Here is a 17,407-nt window from a genome sequence, read left to right on the forward strand (position 1 = left end):
AGTGCTCATTTATTTGATTTGTCATTGATGTGTAGGCAAATGCTGGATAATGGGAAGGTTAGAGAGCAGCATCTCAAATTTTTTATTGTCACTTTTAATTTTAAAAAATGTTTCTTATGAAATCTAATTCATCAAAAGAATCTTTTGTTTCTGTTTATTTTTGCTGACCTTTTAAAAACACTTGAACAACCCAGGTGCCTTTCCAGAGGTCTAAATTGCTTGAGTGGGATGACTTACTCATTCCTTTGTTTGTTCCTCCCCTCTTCTTTTGGTAGGTCGAGCTGATCCAGAGTGTATGCTGGGCCACTTGCTGAGAATACTCTTCAAGAATGATGATTTCATGAATGCAGTAGGTTTGCTTCTTACTTTTCTCCAGAGATCATCACCAGATGCTATACCTTTATTGTTTTTTTTGTAAATAGTTTGCTTTCTCCTGAACCCTTTCCAAAGTTGGGAATAGACTGGGTAGATTTTTACATTTGGTATTGGTTCAATTAAATAAGAGTAATCATGGACTTCTTTATTACCAAAGTCCTGGTTGTGGCCAGGGTGTTTTCTCTTTGGTGTGTAGTTTGTTCAGTTGAATATTGGCGAGGGTTCCCACGGCGTCTGTGCTCATTCTGGGGCAAGATGATTTTGAGTTTGGAGATATAGGAGTCCTCTTGGGTTCCTGAATAGAAAAATGAGTGTTGTGTGCAGCATGATTCTGCACTGACAGTATCGGTGTGTGCATTGGGTATGTGGAGGGAGAGAAAGGTGCCTTACTTAAGTCTGTTGAGGAGTAAATGAGGGGGGAAAATATACATGTATTACTTATAGTTCCTGAACATAGTAATTGTTCAGTACATTGTGGCTGTTAGGTTTGTTTTTGGATGTGGAATAGCATAATGCTTGAGAGCATGGGCTTTGGGGTCCATGTTTTGGCTTGAAGTGCAGCTCCATTGTTCATTGACATTTTGATCTTTAGGCAACTTAAGCCTCTTCAAGCTTTATTTTCCCCAAGCTTTATTTCCCTGATCTATAAAATAAGGATGATCGTTCTTACCTTAAAATGTTTTTGTAATCTTTGAATGAAATTAAGCATGAAAAGTGCGTAGCTCAGAACCTGGCACATGAGGGCTCAGTAATTATTAGCTGTTAGTATTATTTGTATCATATTAATACCTAATTATATTTCTTTATTGCTGGTGTCTTTTCTCAGCTTCATATCACTTCCAGTTGCCTCCTAGACATTCCCACGTGGTTATTTCCCACAGGCACCTTGAATTCTGCATGTCTAATTGTTTGCCCCACAGTCTGTTTCTCTTGTTCTCTAGCTCAGTAATGGTGTTTCAACCAGCTAGAAGTTATCGTTTATTCCTGTAAGCTTTCTTATTCAGTGAACTTATAGGTCTTATTGTTCCTTTCCCCTAACCTTCACAAATCCCTCCACTTCTTTCTGCCCTTGTTGCCAGACCTTAGTTTAGCCACCACTATCTCTTGATTAGTGCAATAGCCTCTTAGTTGGTTTCTCTTCTTGTCTTCCTCCAACCCATTCTTTGTAGCCCAGATATCTTTATGAAATGCAAAAAGTGATCATGGTACTCTCTTGCTTAAAATCCATTAGTGGTTTCTCATTGCCCTCAAGATAAAATTTAAGTTTCTTATTTTGGTTTATAAACCCAGTCTGTCTCTGGCCTTTGTTCTCTCAATTTTCAGTTCTTGCCCTTTGGCCCTCCTCTCCTTCCAACTCCTCCTTAGCTACCCCTGCTTGTCCTTTATGTTCTTGCTTAGAATCCTTTCCTCTCTAAAGCCTTCTCTGAGATCTTTGCCTTTGTACGGCCTCTCATAGGCTTCTGTAGCATCCCAAATTTATGGTAGATACTTGTTTTTCCAGCTGTCACCTGTGTTGGATTATGAATCCTTTGATGGTAGGACTGTGTCTTATTCACTCAACAGTGAATTGTATACCCAGCAACAGAACACAATGCCACTTAGTAGTAGGGATTTAGTAAATATATGATGACTGCCAAAAGGAAAGTTTTATTAATACATTTATTTATAAATATAAAAATCAAGTTTTTCATTAACCATTGTTAAAAATGTGGGTAGTTAAGGGAGGCTTATCTTGCCCTGCTTTATCCATCTGAAAAAGTGTACGTGAGGATGGGGGGTGATTTCTTTGTGATACCCTTTGATCTTTCATTTCTGTGATTGCTGAGTTACTGTTTTAGGGGGAGGTTTGGCTTTAAAGCTGAAGAAGAAATTATATATGATATTATGGCTCAGCAGGATCATAACTATAATAATTAAAGTTTTTTTCTGTATATATTTTTTATTGAAGTATAGTCAATTTGCAATGTGTCAGTCATACATGAACATACATATATTCATTTTCATATTCTTTGTCACCATAAGTTACTACAAGATATTAGATATAGTTCCCTGTGCTAAACAGTATGAACTTGTTTATCTAATTAAAGGTTTAATTGGTAATGATAGGTATAGTGTTCTTCAGTACACTTTAGGCAAGCAATGGAACTGTATTAAGGATTTATTAGACTTCATTAAGTTGATTGGATTGAATTTCAGATTAAAGTATCCCTTTTCTTTACAGCTGGTAAATGCATATGTGATGACAAGCCGAGAGCCACCTTTAAACACTGCAGCTTGCAGACTCCTACTGGACATCATGCCAGGGCTGGAAACTGCTGTTGTCTTTCAAGAAAAGGTACTTACTGAAAAGAAAAGAAACCATTTTATTTTTTAATTGAATGGTGATTTGTTTGATTTGTCTCTTAAGATAATTGTTATGTTTTTTCTTATTACAGTAGTAATCTGTATTACAGGAATTTAAGAAATCAAGACAATAAGAAAAAATTTGAAGTAACTATTTTAATGAGTACTTGCTGTTTGGGTGCTGTAGTATTTTTTAAAATCTTAAGATTGTGGGGGAGGGTATAGCTCAAGTGGTAGAGCACATGCTTAGTTCAAGCCCCAGTACCTCCATTGAAAAAAACCAAATAAATAAACCTAATTACATCCCCCCTGCAAAAAATAAATAAATAAATTTTTTAAAAGTAAAAAAAAATCTTAAGATAATATTGTTTTTTTAAATAGTCTTCCTTTATTGTGTATTGACATGGCTACCAAACTTTCACTTTTTTTTTCTTTGCTATTTTAGAGGGGAGGTTTATTTATTTTTTTTGGAGGAGGTACTGGGGATTGAACACAGGACCTCATGTATGCTAAGCATGTGCTCTATCACTTGAGCTGTTCCCACCCCCCCAAGATCATATATTTTTAGAATGGATTTATGATCTTATCCAAACTCTTATTCTTAATGATGAGTGGTCTTCCCCAGTGATAAAGGACTTTGTATTGTGAGCAAGCCTGTCCTATATTTGATGATATTTAATATTCATTTGGTTAATATTTGAAGACCTATTCAGTGCTGTATTTTATGCTATGTGCTGGGAATATTTTGTAAGCAAGATAGGAGCTTACATTTATATACGTGTTTGGGAGGGCAGACACTGATAATTTCACGTAAGGATAAGTGCTATGAAGACCAGAAAATGGTAATTTGATAGTGACTGGGTGTGTCCTTCGACTGCCAAAAATTAGTTGCTCTATTTCTAGAAGCAATATAAATATTTTGTACCTTAGCATTAAGAGTTTGCAGTGTGAACTGGGTATGCCACATAGCTTTCTTTGTTTTTAAAGATGCTAAAAATTTAATTCTTCTGAAACAATCTGAAAGTCTCAGTATGGCTAAACATATAAACCAAATGAAAGAGCTAGAAATAGATTTTCTTAACTTTTGAGAAAATTTTATTACAGAATTTTACTACATAATGTATTTTAGAAAGTAAAATTGTAATGAATGCTATATTTTGCAATATTGTGCAGAACAGATTTAAGAATCTCCAATTAGCTGCCATTGTGGGAGACTAAAAAAATCTATTTCCTTGTCAAAAGTGTTTTAACATGAATTCTTTTGAAAACCAGGATGAAAATGAAGCATTTATAGCAGTATATTTGTACATGCAAGATTTATTGAAGGTTATAGATGATTTTACCATGCTTTGTAAAAGTTTCCTGGTTGCCATTTATAGGAAAATCATCTCTAGTCCTTTATAGTTCATCGTTGTTTGTTTAGAATGAAGTGACTACCCTTCAGATGTTGGAAACATGAGGGATATTTTGAATAACAAAGCTTTCTGCAAGAACAGTTTTGTTTCTTTAATAACTGATTTCTGTTAAGTTGGAAGAGGTAAATTATTCAAAGATAATGCTGTATTAGGTTGGAAATAACATTGCCTTGAATCCATTGTCCTAGAGCACAGATTGTTAACCTCTTTGACCTTATGAGACCTTACCATTGGATTACATGATGGTCTTTTACCCTTCAGAAACATCCTGTACACATTTTTTGGTATTAATTAATGTTTTACTTCTTTAAAAAACATTTAATTATAGTGTGTTAAATTAATGAGTCAAAAATTATTTTTGGGCAGATTGGCTACTGGTGTGTCACAAAGCTACAGTTAAGACTCATTGCTTTAAAGCAGTGTTTCTCAAACTTTGTGAACCATAGTTACACACTTTACATTTCTTTTTACATTGCAACTCAGTCCATACATTATATATATGAAAGAGAGTTTTCTTGAACATTGTTTACCCTTTGTGCAGTGCATTCTTTTTTTTAAAATATATTTTTATTAAAGTGTAGTCAGTTTATGTTATGGCAGTTTCTGGTGTACAGCATGCATTCTTATATTTTCTATTTCATTTCTTTTTTATTTAAGAGCTAGTTGTAAGTTACTAAATCAGTTGTATTCTAGCTATTTTAAAAAGTTGCTGGCTTTTACTTTCAGAGATATTGAAATAGCTTTAAATTTCATTTTTATTTAAAATTAATTGGCTGAGGGAAAGAGTATAGTTCAAGTGGTAGAGCACATGCTTAGCATGCACGAGATCCTGGGTTCAATCCCCAGTTTCTTCTCTAAAAAAATAAATAAATAAATAAGTAAATCTAATTACATCTCGCCTCCCCCAAAAATAAAATAAAATAATTAACTGACTGAATAGTTTCTTCATTATATTAAGTATAGTATAGAACTGAGTACTTTTATATTGTTTATGTACCAGGTTTTTCGTACTGTTTAGTTTGTCAGTGTTTGTTCTTAGTCCAGTAAGATCAGGACCTTTATGGACTTAACTCTTTAAGAGTACTGCTTTAACAGTTCTCTTTGAGATTGTCTTAAATTATTTGAGGTGGGAGGGATAGAATTGGAGAGAATGAAATCTCAGAAAGTATAAGTCGGCATTTTCAAGATTTCATACTCTGAGTCATTAAAATTCCTCTAAAATGTTAATAGGTGTTTTATGAAGAAAGTGTTCATGGGGTCAGTTGGATGGCTACTATTTATTGAGTGCCAGCCCTGTGCCAAGCATTTGATTTGTATTATGTCACTTAATCCTCACAGTCTTCCATGAGGTAGGAAGAAAACCATGAGTCTGCGGTGTTTTAGAAGCAGAGAGGAAAGAAATGGTTTTAAGACAGAAGGGAGGAAACCCAGATCTACCAAGATGATTGACCAGGATAACTTACAAGCTCTCCTGTTGAAGACAAATACAAATTCTGGGTAAACTATAACAAACTCTTAGAAAGAGAAATCCCTAGGTGCCAGACATGAAGAGCCAACTGTAAAACCAAAGGAGTAATTGAGGACAGGAGACAAAATCTTGGGTGAGGAGTTAGAATGGAGACCCTGACCTCTGTGTAAAACTGCGACTCCCAAAGGACCTTAATTGAAACAATGAGGAAAATATATCTGCCTCTTGCTTTGGGAAAATGACAGGTTTCTCAGTCTTTGACTCCACTCTTAGGGGCAGGTAAGTCTTCTTTGAGAAACTCTGGACATGGGCCTTATTTGGGTTTATGTTTGAAATTTCTATCATATGATTAGGGACCCCAAAGTCAAGATATTACTGGCAACAGCAAAATTGTTCTGGATATTCCTTGTGTGTCTGGCAAAAGCAAATGTGAAACTTCTCTGGGAGGAGGGTCTCACAATCCAGGCCACAAGGGATTCTCACGGAAAAAGCAATTTCCACAAAAAGTGAATTCACAAAAATACTGCAAAATAATCCCAACAAATAGTCCTCCATGATTCGGAGTCAACAATTAAACAAACGGTAATTAAATAGAGTAGTTATCTGAAAGGTACTAAAAAGAAAATGCCTCTTAAGTGATTGAATGTGTTTCCTTTTCAGATTTTTCATTACTAGTATATAGATATGCAACTGATTTTTGTGTGTTGATTTTGTGTCCTAGTTTGCTGAATTCATTTATTCTAACAGTTTTGTGTGTGTGTGTGTGTGTGTGTGTGTGAGTACGTGTGTGGAGTCTTTATTGTTTTCTATGTATAAGGTCTTGTCTGTGAACAGAGATAATTTTATTTCTTCCTTTACAACATATGTACTTTTAATTTCTCTTTCTTGCCTAATTCTGACTAGAACTTCCAGTACTATGTTGAATAGAACTGGTGAAAGCAGACATTGTCTTGTCTTGTTCTTAATTGTAGGGGAAAAAGCCTGTCAGCCTTTCACTGTTGACTATAATGTTAGCTGTGAATTTTTCATACCTGGCCTTTATTTTGTTGAGGTAGTTTTCTTCTTTTGCTAGTTTATTAAGTGCTTTTTAATGAAAACATGTTGATTTTTCTCAGATTCTCTGCGTCATTTGACATGCTCATGTGATTTTCTTGCTAGTTCACAAAAATTAATTTCACACTAATTCTGCTAATGTGGTTTGTTCCATTGATTGATTTTTGTATTTTGAACCATATTTGCATTCCTGGGTAAATCCACTTGACTGTGTCATGTAATACATTTACTCTGCTGCTGAACTCAATTTCCTAGTATTTTATGGAGGATTTTTGCATCAGTATTGAAAAGGGGTAGCTATAGTTTTCTTGTACTGTCTTCATCTGGCTTTGATATCAGGGTAATGATGGCCTCATAGAATGAGTTAGGAAGTGTTCCCATCTCATTAATTTTTTGAAAGTTTGAGAAGGATTGGTATTAATTCTTTAAATGTTTGGTAGAATTCATCAGTGAAGCAATCTGGTCTTAGGTTTTTCTGTTTTGGGGAGGTTTTTGACAACTGATTCAATCTCCTTACTGGTTATAGGTCTGTTCATTCAGTTTTTCTCTTTCTTCATGAGTCAGTTTTGGTAGATTGTGTTTCTAGGAATTTGTCCATTTTATCTAAGTTACCCAATTTGTTGGTGTATTGTTATTTATAGTGTTCTCTTACAGTCCTTTTTATTCTTGTAAAATTGGTAGTCATGTCACTTTCATTTTTGTTTCTAGTAATTTGAGCCTTTTCCCCACCTTGGTCAGTCTGCTAAAGGTTTGTCAATTTTGTTGTTCTTTTCAAGGAAACAAGTTTTGGTTTCATTAATTTTCTCTATTTTTCTATTCACTATTTGATTTATCTCTATTGTTTGTTTGTTTATTTATCTATTTATTTATTTATACTTCTCTTATCTTTGGATTTTGTTTGCTCCCTTTCTTTGTTCCTTAAAGTGTACAGTTAGGTTATTAATTTGTGACCTTTTTCTCTTTTTAACTTTATGTGCTTGTGGCTGTAGATTTCCCTCTTTGTACTGCTTTTGTGGCATCCCATAAATTTTGGTATGTTGCATTTTTGTTTGCTTTCATCTCTAGGTATTTTCTAATTTCCCTGTATTTCTTCTTTGACCCATTCATTTTTTAAGAGTGTGTTAATTTCCATATATAAATTTTCCAGTTTTCGCTTAGGTTGTTGACTCCTCATTTCATTCCATTGTGATTGGAAACAATTCTTTATAAGAGATCAGTCTTTTTTAAATTGTTAAGACTTGTTTTGTGGCCTAACATAATGATCTATCCTGTAATGTTCCATTTTCTCTATATGTTTTTTAGCTCTAATTGGTTTTTAGTGTTGTTCAACCTCTGTTTTCTTATTGATTTTTCTGGTTGGTTATTCTATCCATTATTGAAAGTGGAAGTTAAGAGTTTTCAATTTGGCGTAATGAAGTTCTGGAAATATATAGCAGAGATGGTTACACAACAATGTGAGTGTACTTAATCCCACTGAATTGCATGCTTAAAAATGGTTACAAATTATTGGATGTAAAAGAAAGAATCAGAACTCTAAGAAGAGTCCAAGACATTAAAAAAAAATAGCCATTTGGAAAGTGAAGCAAGGAACTACTGGAAATAAAAATTACAGATACTGAATTTTAAAACGACATAAATGAGTTAGAGTGAAGTTTAGACACAGCTAAAAATAGACTTAATAAACTAGAAGATCTGCCAGGATAATAATGAAGCTCTTAGAAATAAAATATGAAAGATTTGAATGAAGTTGAGATATAGGGAGTAGAATTAGAAAATTAAAAATATATCTAAAAGGAGTTTCGGGAAAAGAGAATAGAGAGGTAAGGAAAAGGCAGTATTCAGAGAAATGAGGTTAGGATTTTTTCGATTAATGAACGATATGACCACTCAGATGCAGGAAGCCCAACGAAGAATACCAAAGACAAAGAAGATTTTAGACGCAACTAGAGTCAAGAAAATTCCTGCAGATAAACATAGCAGGCTTTTTGCCACAGCAGCAATAGAGGCCAGATAATAGTAGGAAATGTCCTCAGGGAATTTCTATAAACCTAGAAATACTGACTGAAATAAACAACTTTGGACAGCAAAAGGGGGAACAGAAATTTGGGGTAACATGCAGGTGGAGTTTGTATTTTAAGCTTATTACACTGGAAAGAGAAAAGAATGAAAGACATTTAAAATAGATGGTACATATATTTTCATATCAATAAATATTTTAAAACAAAATTTCTCAAAACGTGTTTTTCAGAGTGTTAATTTTTTTTAAAGCTTGAAACTTAGAAATACATAGAATGAATCCATGATCCTAGGGAAGAGTTTCTTAAGATATAAAGTGCACAAAATTAAAAGAAAATATTATTAAGTATGATTAAATAAAAAGAACTTGTTTATCATAAAAGACATGACTATTTTACAGAAAGTGGAATCCTGAATAGTCAGAGGCATGAAAAAAAATACTGAATCTCATTAGTAAATAAGAAAATTGAAGTTAAACAGAATAATTTTTTTTTATACCCACCAGACTACAAAAAAAGAAAAAGTCTGATAGTGCCCAAGTGTTGGTATCAGAAAAAAAAACAACTATTCACTGTTGGAAATGTGAATTGTTGTGGTCACTTTGAAAATAGTTTGGTATCCTCTGGTAAAGTTGAGCATACACACCTGTGACTTGGCAGTTCCATTCCTAGATGTTTACCCTAGGGACATGCTGGCACAAAAATAGGTATAGTTGGTTAAGTCAATGAAATAGCAGCAGCAGAATGTGGAGGTGAAGAGCACCTGGAGGTATACTGCCCGGGATCAGATCCCAGCTCTGCCACTTACTAGTTTTGTTACTTTTGGTAAGTTACTCAACCTCATTGTGACTCAGTTTTCTCTTCTGTAAATACAGTAAGTACTTACCCAATCATATAGGGTTGATATGAGGATTAAATAAGTTATGTATAAAGCCTGTTGAGTGCTGTTTGTGACGATTACAACAGTATAGATGAATGTAAGAAACATAATGTTGAATAAAAGAAACAAGTTGCAGAAAAATACATATGGCACCACACAATTTATAGAGTTGAAAGCATAATTTTTGACAAAAGCTTTAGGAGAAAATTGTTAAAATTTAGCAATATAGGTACCCTTTGGGGAGGGAGGGGGCAGGTGATACAAGGAGGGACACATGGGAGGTTTCTGCTTTTTTTTAAATTTTCAAAGTTTTAATAGTGAATTTTGTACACTGAAAGTAGTCATTTCAGATTTTATGCTAAACAATGAAATCTCACAGAAATAAAAAAAGAAATGGCAGTCTTTGAAGTCTCCTTGAATATAGAAAAGACTCTTTTCCCCAGTTTTGTTTCTTCTTCTTTTTTTTTTTTTCAGTTGAGTTATACTCAGTTTACAATGTTGTGTCACTTTCTGGTGTACAGCACAATTTTTCAGTAGGTTTCTGCTTCTTAAACTCGGTAAATCACATAGGTGATTTTCATTTTCTTTGGACTACACATGTTTATATGTATTATATTTCATAATAAAAACTAATTTAAAAAAGTGGGATAGTGGAATTAAATACTTGTTTGATGGAGGACTTCTCAGAGCATTGATAATGTTAATTGTGCATTGTGAACTTCAAAGAGGGACATAGAATTTTTAGTGCTCCCCACTTGGTCATGGAACCTTTTGGGTCTTAACAGCTAAAATAGGGCTATATTATGTGATTGTTGATCTTTAGGTTGATTTATAATGGATAAATAGGATTCTGTTTCACAGATGCACAGAAACTTTATTTAACTAAACCTACTCTTACTCTTGTACATTTAGTTTACTTGCATTTTTTAATCTTATGAGCAATACTGAAATACTTTATTAAAATTTTTTTTACAAGACTGAAATCTTTGGGGTGGAGGGTGGGAAGGGATAGACTGGGATTTCAAAATTGTAGAATAGATAAACAAGATTACGCTGTATAGCACAGGGAAATATACACAAAATGTTATGATAACTCACAGAGAAAAAAATGTGACAATGAGTGTGTATATGTCCATGAATGACTGAAAAATTGTGCTGAACACTGGAATTTGACACAACATTGTAAAATGATTATAAATCAATAAAAAATGTTAAAAAAAAAAAAGACTGAAATCTTTGCTTGTATCTTTAATTATGAAAATTGATTTTCTTTCCTCCCTGCATTATACTATTTCATTTCCTTTGCTATAGGAAGGAATTGTTGAAAATCTTTTCAAATGGGCCCGAGAGGCTGATCAGCCATTGAGGACATATTCTACTGGTCTTTTAGGAGGTGCTATGGAAAATCAAGACATTGCTGCCAACTACAGGGACGAAAATTCACAGCTGGTATGGACCATGTTAGAATGATTTTTTTGCATAAGATGGGAGAGTATTCACATGTTCTTTCTTGCTATCCGAACTTGAGTAGATAGATTTTATTCACTGCCTTGTACTAGAGTGTAGCTATAATTTCAGTATTTCAAGATTACTTTTTTATAAGAGTTTTGACTTTATTTTTTTTTAACTTGAAAATAGCTGTTTTTAATTTGTCAAGAATCGTCTTAGTTTATACCAAATAAAATTGTACCATTCTCTTTCCCTTCCCAATATTTGGATTATGAAAAATTTCAAACATATGGCAAAATAGAAAGAATTTTACAGTGAACACCTGCATACATACTGTTCTACACTTATGTTTTATGACATACCCATCCATCCATTCTCCAATTTTTCTATCCATCCACATTTTTTAAAATGCAGTTTAAAGTAAATTGCCAACCTAATCACTCTTCTCTTTTTAAAACTAAGCATAATACTGTGGTTTAGGATTGGCCCAAAAAATGAGTACTTAAAGGAAAATGTAAAACATAAGTGGAAAATTTGAAAAATAGATTGTGTAATTATATGTATAATGTAGATAATATCTAACAATACAACTTATAACAGATAAAGTTTGAGAAACTTTTGACTTTCAAAGACATTTTTTAAAAATTGTGAATGTAACTAGTGTCTGCCTCTTCAGGTGTGATGGCCCAGCCCAGCTTGATCCAGACAGATGTGTTGTGAATTATGTGTTTCATGTGCAGGTTTTCTGGTTTGGGTTCTCTGGGGAATTTTTTGGGGAATTATTTATTTCATCAAGCTGTAGGAATGAAGTCAACGTATTTTTCAAATCTTTACTATTACCAGGCATTGAGATAACTGCATGAGCATCCAGTTCTCCTTAAGTAGAAATGAGATTTTCTTATTAAGAGTCATTTAAATTAAGATGTAGAAGAGATAACCCCTTTTATTCCATTATCTGTTGAAAGGTGGCAATAGTGCTTCGAAGACTGAGGGAGCTACAGCTTCAGGAAGTGGCTTTGAGGCAAGAAAGCAAGCGTCCTAGCCCTCGAAAGCTCTCCTCTGAGCCTCTTTTGCCTCTGGATGAAGAAGCTGTGGATATGGACTATGGCGACATGGCTGTAGATGTAGTGGATGGTGAACAAGAGGAAGCCTCTGGAGACATGGAGATCTCCTTTCATCTTGATTCAGGCCACAAGACCAGTAGCAGAATGAACTCAGCAACCAAACCTGAGGAAGGAGGATTGAGGAAAAACAAGTCAGCAAAACAGGGTGACAGAGAGAGCTTTAGGAAAGCCAAGCAAAAGTTGGGTTTCTCATCATCTGATCCAGATCGCATGTTTGTTGAGCTGTCTAACAGCAGCTGGTCAGAAATGTCCCCCTGGGTGATTGGCACCAATTACACTCTTTATCCTATGACTCCTGCTATCGAGCAGCGACTTATTCTCCAATATTTGACCCCATTAGGAGAATATCAGGAGGTAAGCTTATTAGGAAAGTACTGTTCACACTTTGGGATTACTGTGTTTATTTCTGGGATATTTTATTGTAGCATTTCATACATTAATGTGTTTTTACTCTAAAACAGAAAACTCTGCCTCAAACTGGTAAAGTCTTATGCATGTCACCTCTGATAAGGCCTTTTAGATCAAAGTGTGTTTGTGTTTATCTTCATAAAACAGGTGGGAGGAGGTACCTCATTTCTTTAATCTTCTGTCCTCATAATGGAATAGGAAATATGTGAAAATAAATCCAAATGTTAAGACTTGCTTTTGGTATTGATTTCAGTTACTTCCCATATTCATGCAACTTGGATCACGGGAGTTGATGATGTTCTATATTGACTTGAAACAGACTAATGATGTCCTGCTTACATTTGAGGCACTCAAGGTAAAATTCTTAAGAATATTAGATCACTGAACATTTTGACATGGATGGGCCTGTGTGGTTTGCTATAGTGCATCTCTGGATTTTATTGTTCAGGGTATTTCTATTGCCAGATGTGTCAAAATAGTTACAAATGAAAATTTCCTATTTAGGTAGAAAAGATGAGGCTTACCAAGTGCCTCCACAGAAATTCAGGGGTCAGTCCTAGAGGATTGAATGTTAAGGGAGAAAGTGGATCTAGACCTGGGAGTGGCCTCAGTTATTGTTACATTTAGGAATGGGAAACTACGTGTATAGTACTTTATGTCATACTACTTTTTCAGTATTCCCTCTGCCAGTCAACACTTTTTCTGAATTCTTAACTATGTGCATATTGTATGATATTAGATTATCTAGGGTGAACAAAATATAAACCAGAAAATGAATAAAGAAATAGAGGCATACCCAAATTCAGTAAAGGTGAATGATTTTCTAGGTTGCAAAGAGGCTAAATATGGGAGGGCAGGTCAGTCTAGCCCACCAGAGCCATACCTATTCATGATAATTAAGGTAAACTGAATAGAGAGAGGTTAAGTTGAATGCATACCATCGTGGCTGTTACAGTTCTACCCAACAGGTAACTAATGAACATAGGACTCTTCTGTGATGTTTACAATATTAGACAAATTAAGTCTCTGCTCTTTATGGTTTGGTTAAGAGAGACAGGCATGTAAACCTGTGGTTTCTTTTAGATATTACGGATGTTGTGAAAAAAATGTGGGGCACAAAGGAAGGACTAGTCTGTTCTTCCTGAGAAATAATAGCTACCAGACAAGACCTCTGAAAGAGAGATGACGTTCTCTCTGGCTCTTTAAAGTTAGCAGTTTTATTCCTGATATTCCAGAACTATGCTGTCAAGTAGAACTTTCTGTGATGATGGAAATGTTCTTTCTGCTGTTCAGTATAGTAGCTGCAAGCCATATATAAGCACTTAAAATGTAGTTAGTGCCACTAAGGCACTGAATTTTTAACTTAATTTTAGTTAATTTAAATTAAATTAGCACATGTGGCCAGTGACTACTGCATTGGATAGCACAGTTCCAGAGTGTATGAAATGAAGAAATTTTCCTTTCAGATCCCAGAAATTTTAAATTTGGAGGATGTCAGACATACTTTGGAGTAACATGTATCCCTTGTGTGGGATATAGTGTGTGTGTGTGTGTATAAAGTGTGTAAACTCATGATTATGCTTTGAACAGTGGGATGAAGCTAGAGATGAGATTGTCTCCAGTGGCCCAAAGGTGTTGCTTTTAGATGCAGCATCCTGTCCTGAAAAGGATGTAGTGAAAGAAGGAATTTGGGCAGTTGCTATTTCTATAGATTTTTGTTATGAGGAACTATAATGGTTGTCATTATTCAGCTGTTTTGATGCAGAGTCATATAAAGGATTAAAGAAGATGAAATAGGGACAAAAGGAAAAATCACACAACAGATCCTTATAGGGATATAAAAAAATGCAGAAAGTTATGTGTACTGTTTCGCTTTAAAGGAAGACTCAGTTGTGTAGGAGAAGGAACAGGTGTTGAAGGTAGTAGAAACAAAATAGATGAAGGTAGTAAATTAAAGTAGTAAATTAAGAACTATGTCTTACATGGAGGTACAATATAAAGAGAGAAAATACTGTCTTTGCCTACATGAGTGAGGTGAGCCAGGTTATGGACTGTGTTGAGCCAAATAAAATTAAGGAGCAGGTAAGAGTTGAACCTGCTTGTTCTTTTTCCCCACCTGCTGGTGGAACTGCCACTTTATGGTAGTGACTTTGAGAAAAACCACCACATGCAATGGCCTAGGTATTGGAGAGAGAACCATACATGGTTTAGCTGTTCCTTGGGGAAAGACTGGGTGTGAGTGTGGTAGAAGTTTGTGTAACAGACAAGAAGAGTAAAGAGGGAAGAGATTTGAATCATGTGTAAGGATCAGTCTGAGTCTAGGTGTTGAGAGAACTTATGAACAGGGTACATACCTGTTTTTTGCCATTGACCTTAGTGAGATTTATACAGGTATCAAATCATGTGTGTCTTGTTCGTACCATGTGCCTGTGTCACCACCCATAAGACACCTTGGCATGAGAAACAGGAGGGGGAGCCATAGTTCTCCCGAGGCCCCATCCGCATTGGCCTGGGTTCAGAGTCATTGAGTAGCCTGCTGCTTGCATTGCACTCCCTGCCCTTAAAATTGCCCAGAAGATCAGGTCCACCCAGAGAGGCTAGTAAGAATTGAACATTAAGTTAACAAAGCTTAAAAGATAGCAAAGGCCTGTCTTTTGTAGACTTAGTAAAACAGTTTTTTAATGAAGATCTATTTAAAGTACATTCTGCTTAGTTCTAAAAATTTACTACTTTTGATAATTTGCTACAGATTGTTCTTTGGGGATATACTAAAGATCAAGTTAAAAGAAGGCAGTTTTGGATTTTATTAGATGATGAGTCAGTGACTGAGCCAAAGTTAAATAAAACGTAGAGCTGACTATGATTAAAATGGGAAGGGTAACAGAAATTCTTAGCGAAGCTATGTAACGATAGATTGGTTGTAGGATTATGTCATTACTTACAGCAGTATTTTTCCTTTCTTGTTTTTCACCTTCATGGAAACCTTTGATATTGGGAGGGAGTGTTATGGATTCTTAGAGTTTGTTATGTTTTTGTTTTTTGTTTCCCATAAGCAGTATCGGTTTTACTTCTGTTGTGAGGGAGTGATTGTCTACTTCAGAGGAGTCCTATATTTAGCAACTTAATATTTTGTGAAGAAATATTTGTTCTAGATTATTCCATGGTAACATATGTCCTCTTTGTTTAGCACCTAGCATCTCTCCTGCTCCATAACAAGTTTGCCACAGAATTTGTTGCCCATGGTGGAGTACAGAAATTACTGGAAATTCCTCGTCCTTCTATGGCTGCAACTGGTGTGTCCATGTGCTTGTATTACCTGTCCTACAACCAGGATGCCATGGAAAGAGTTAAGTCCAGTCCATTTCAAATGTATGGGAGTGGAATAGGGTGGGGAACACTCTAGTACGCTGACAGAACGACTTTTGGATAAAAAAAAAAATGAATAGCTGCATTAAGTTTTAATGAACGAAGCAAGGAGCATAAATGTCTGATCTTTACAACATTTTAAAAATGTAAAATTCTTTAGAAAAGTTCCCAAATGTAAGGTTCTTTAGAAAAGGTCCTTTCCCCCCCTTAACTTTCTGGAAAAAAAAAAAAAAAAAAAAACCAACAAAATCCAAGACAGGTCTGGGAGCTTCTTTTTGCCATTTCTGTTGCATTAGGATATTAGGATATTGTCAAGCTCATTTCAGATGTCCCTCAGTAGAGTTACATTTTGCTTTTTTGAGTCAGTCTGTTGTAAAAACAACAGAGGATACTTTGTATATGTTAACAAGTAGTTTGTGGTGGAAATAGTAAAATCATCCCAGTTCTCAGGGCTCCAGAGGTCCCCTAGCTGGTTTTTCTGTTTTTCCAGTTAAGACTTTTTATTTAGTGATTTTTTTAAAAAGTGTAAGTGGGTTGTACATTTGCAAATAAGTGGGTCCCTAGACACTTACTAGGGAAGCGCTCGTCATTCCTGTGCCTGGAATATTTTTCTACTATTCTGTGTGGTGTGACTCTTCTGGTAGAGTGAAGCTGGTAAATTCTTCTTGGACAATGTCTTTTTTCATCTTTATTTATTAGTAAGGCAGTGTTTTGATTTTAATGTTTTCACCTCATGAGATCAACATTATGCAAGAATATATGGTCTTTTGAGAATAGTAACCTAATCTGTGTGTGTATGTACAAAATTAATTGTGGTTAAGATTAAAAAAAAAAAGTACCATGCAAACCTGGATAATGCTTCAGAATTCATTGTCTGACCTTTAGAAGCCAAGAATATGTTTGAATGAATGAGTGAGTGAGAGGATAATAAACTTGGAGAATTTATTATCAGACAGCTTGGTCACTTTTATCACCCTTGGGCAGTCCTGTGCTTCCCTGAGCCTCTTCCTTATCTGTTACATGAGAATCCTAATACCTGTACAACAGAGCATTGTGAGCATTAAAGGATGTAAATATTTGCAAAATTTGGCACTCAGTAAGTGTAGGTTGGATTTAAATATTTCTCTAAATTTAGGTTGTTTCCAAGCTTGGAGTAGATTGTTATAAAATTTCATTTGTAACTTAAGCTTTAAACTCAGAATGACTTGACCAGGAATGATGATTGTATTCTGCAAAGCTATCTGTCTACATTGGTGAATTTTTCATCCCTTTTGAAAGCTCCTTTGACCCTAGTTTTTAAAAATTATGTTTTTATTTTTATTTTTTTACAGGTTTGCATGCATCCCCACAATGTTCTATCTGATGTGGTGAACTATACCCTGTGGTTAATGGAATGTTCTCATGCCTCAGGATGCTGCCATGCTACTATGTTTTTCTCAATCTGCTTCTCCTTCCGGGCTGTGTTGGAACTCTTTGACCGCTATGATGGTCTTCGTCGTCTGGTGAACTTG

At 35.0% G+C, this 17,407-nt stretch overlaps 1 protein-coding gene across 3 annotated transcripts in view; it reads left to right on the top strand.

Annotated features, from left to right (window-relative positions):
* The window catches only part of DCAF1 (DDB1 and CUL4 associated factor 1), a 67,934-nt gene that overhangs the window by 16,190 nt on the left and 34,337 nt on the right, over positions 1–17,407 (top strand). For all 3 annotated transcript variants that reach the window (XR_012499994.1, XM_074344791.1, XM_010969110.3), the window contains 7 exons: positions 276–349; positions 2,597–2,710; positions 10,861–10,998; positions 11,964–12,476; positions 12,784–12,885; positions 15,718–15,876; positions 17,228–17,407. Coding sequence is in view for 2 of the 3 variants with exons in the window: in XM_074344791.1 (XP_074200892.1) it covers positions 276–349; positions 2,597–2,710; positions 10,861–10,998; positions 11,964–12,476; positions 12,784–12,885; positions 15,718–15,876; positions 17,228–17,407 (1,280 nt within the window). In the remaining variant the exon portion in view is untranslated. The remainder of the gene's footprint in view (positions 1–275; positions 350–2,596; positions 2,711–10,860; positions 10,999–11,963; positions 12,477–12,783; positions 12,886–15,717; positions 15,877–17,227) is intronic.

Source organism: Camelus bactrianus, chromosome 17, assembly GCF_048773025.1.
Source record: "Camelus bactrianus isolate YW-2024 breed Bactrian camel chromosome 17, ASM4877302v1, whole genome shotgun sequence".
Taxonomy (NCBI): domain Eukaryota; kingdom Metazoa; phylum Chordata; class Mammalia; order Artiodactyla; family Camelidae; genus Camelus; species Camelus bactrianus.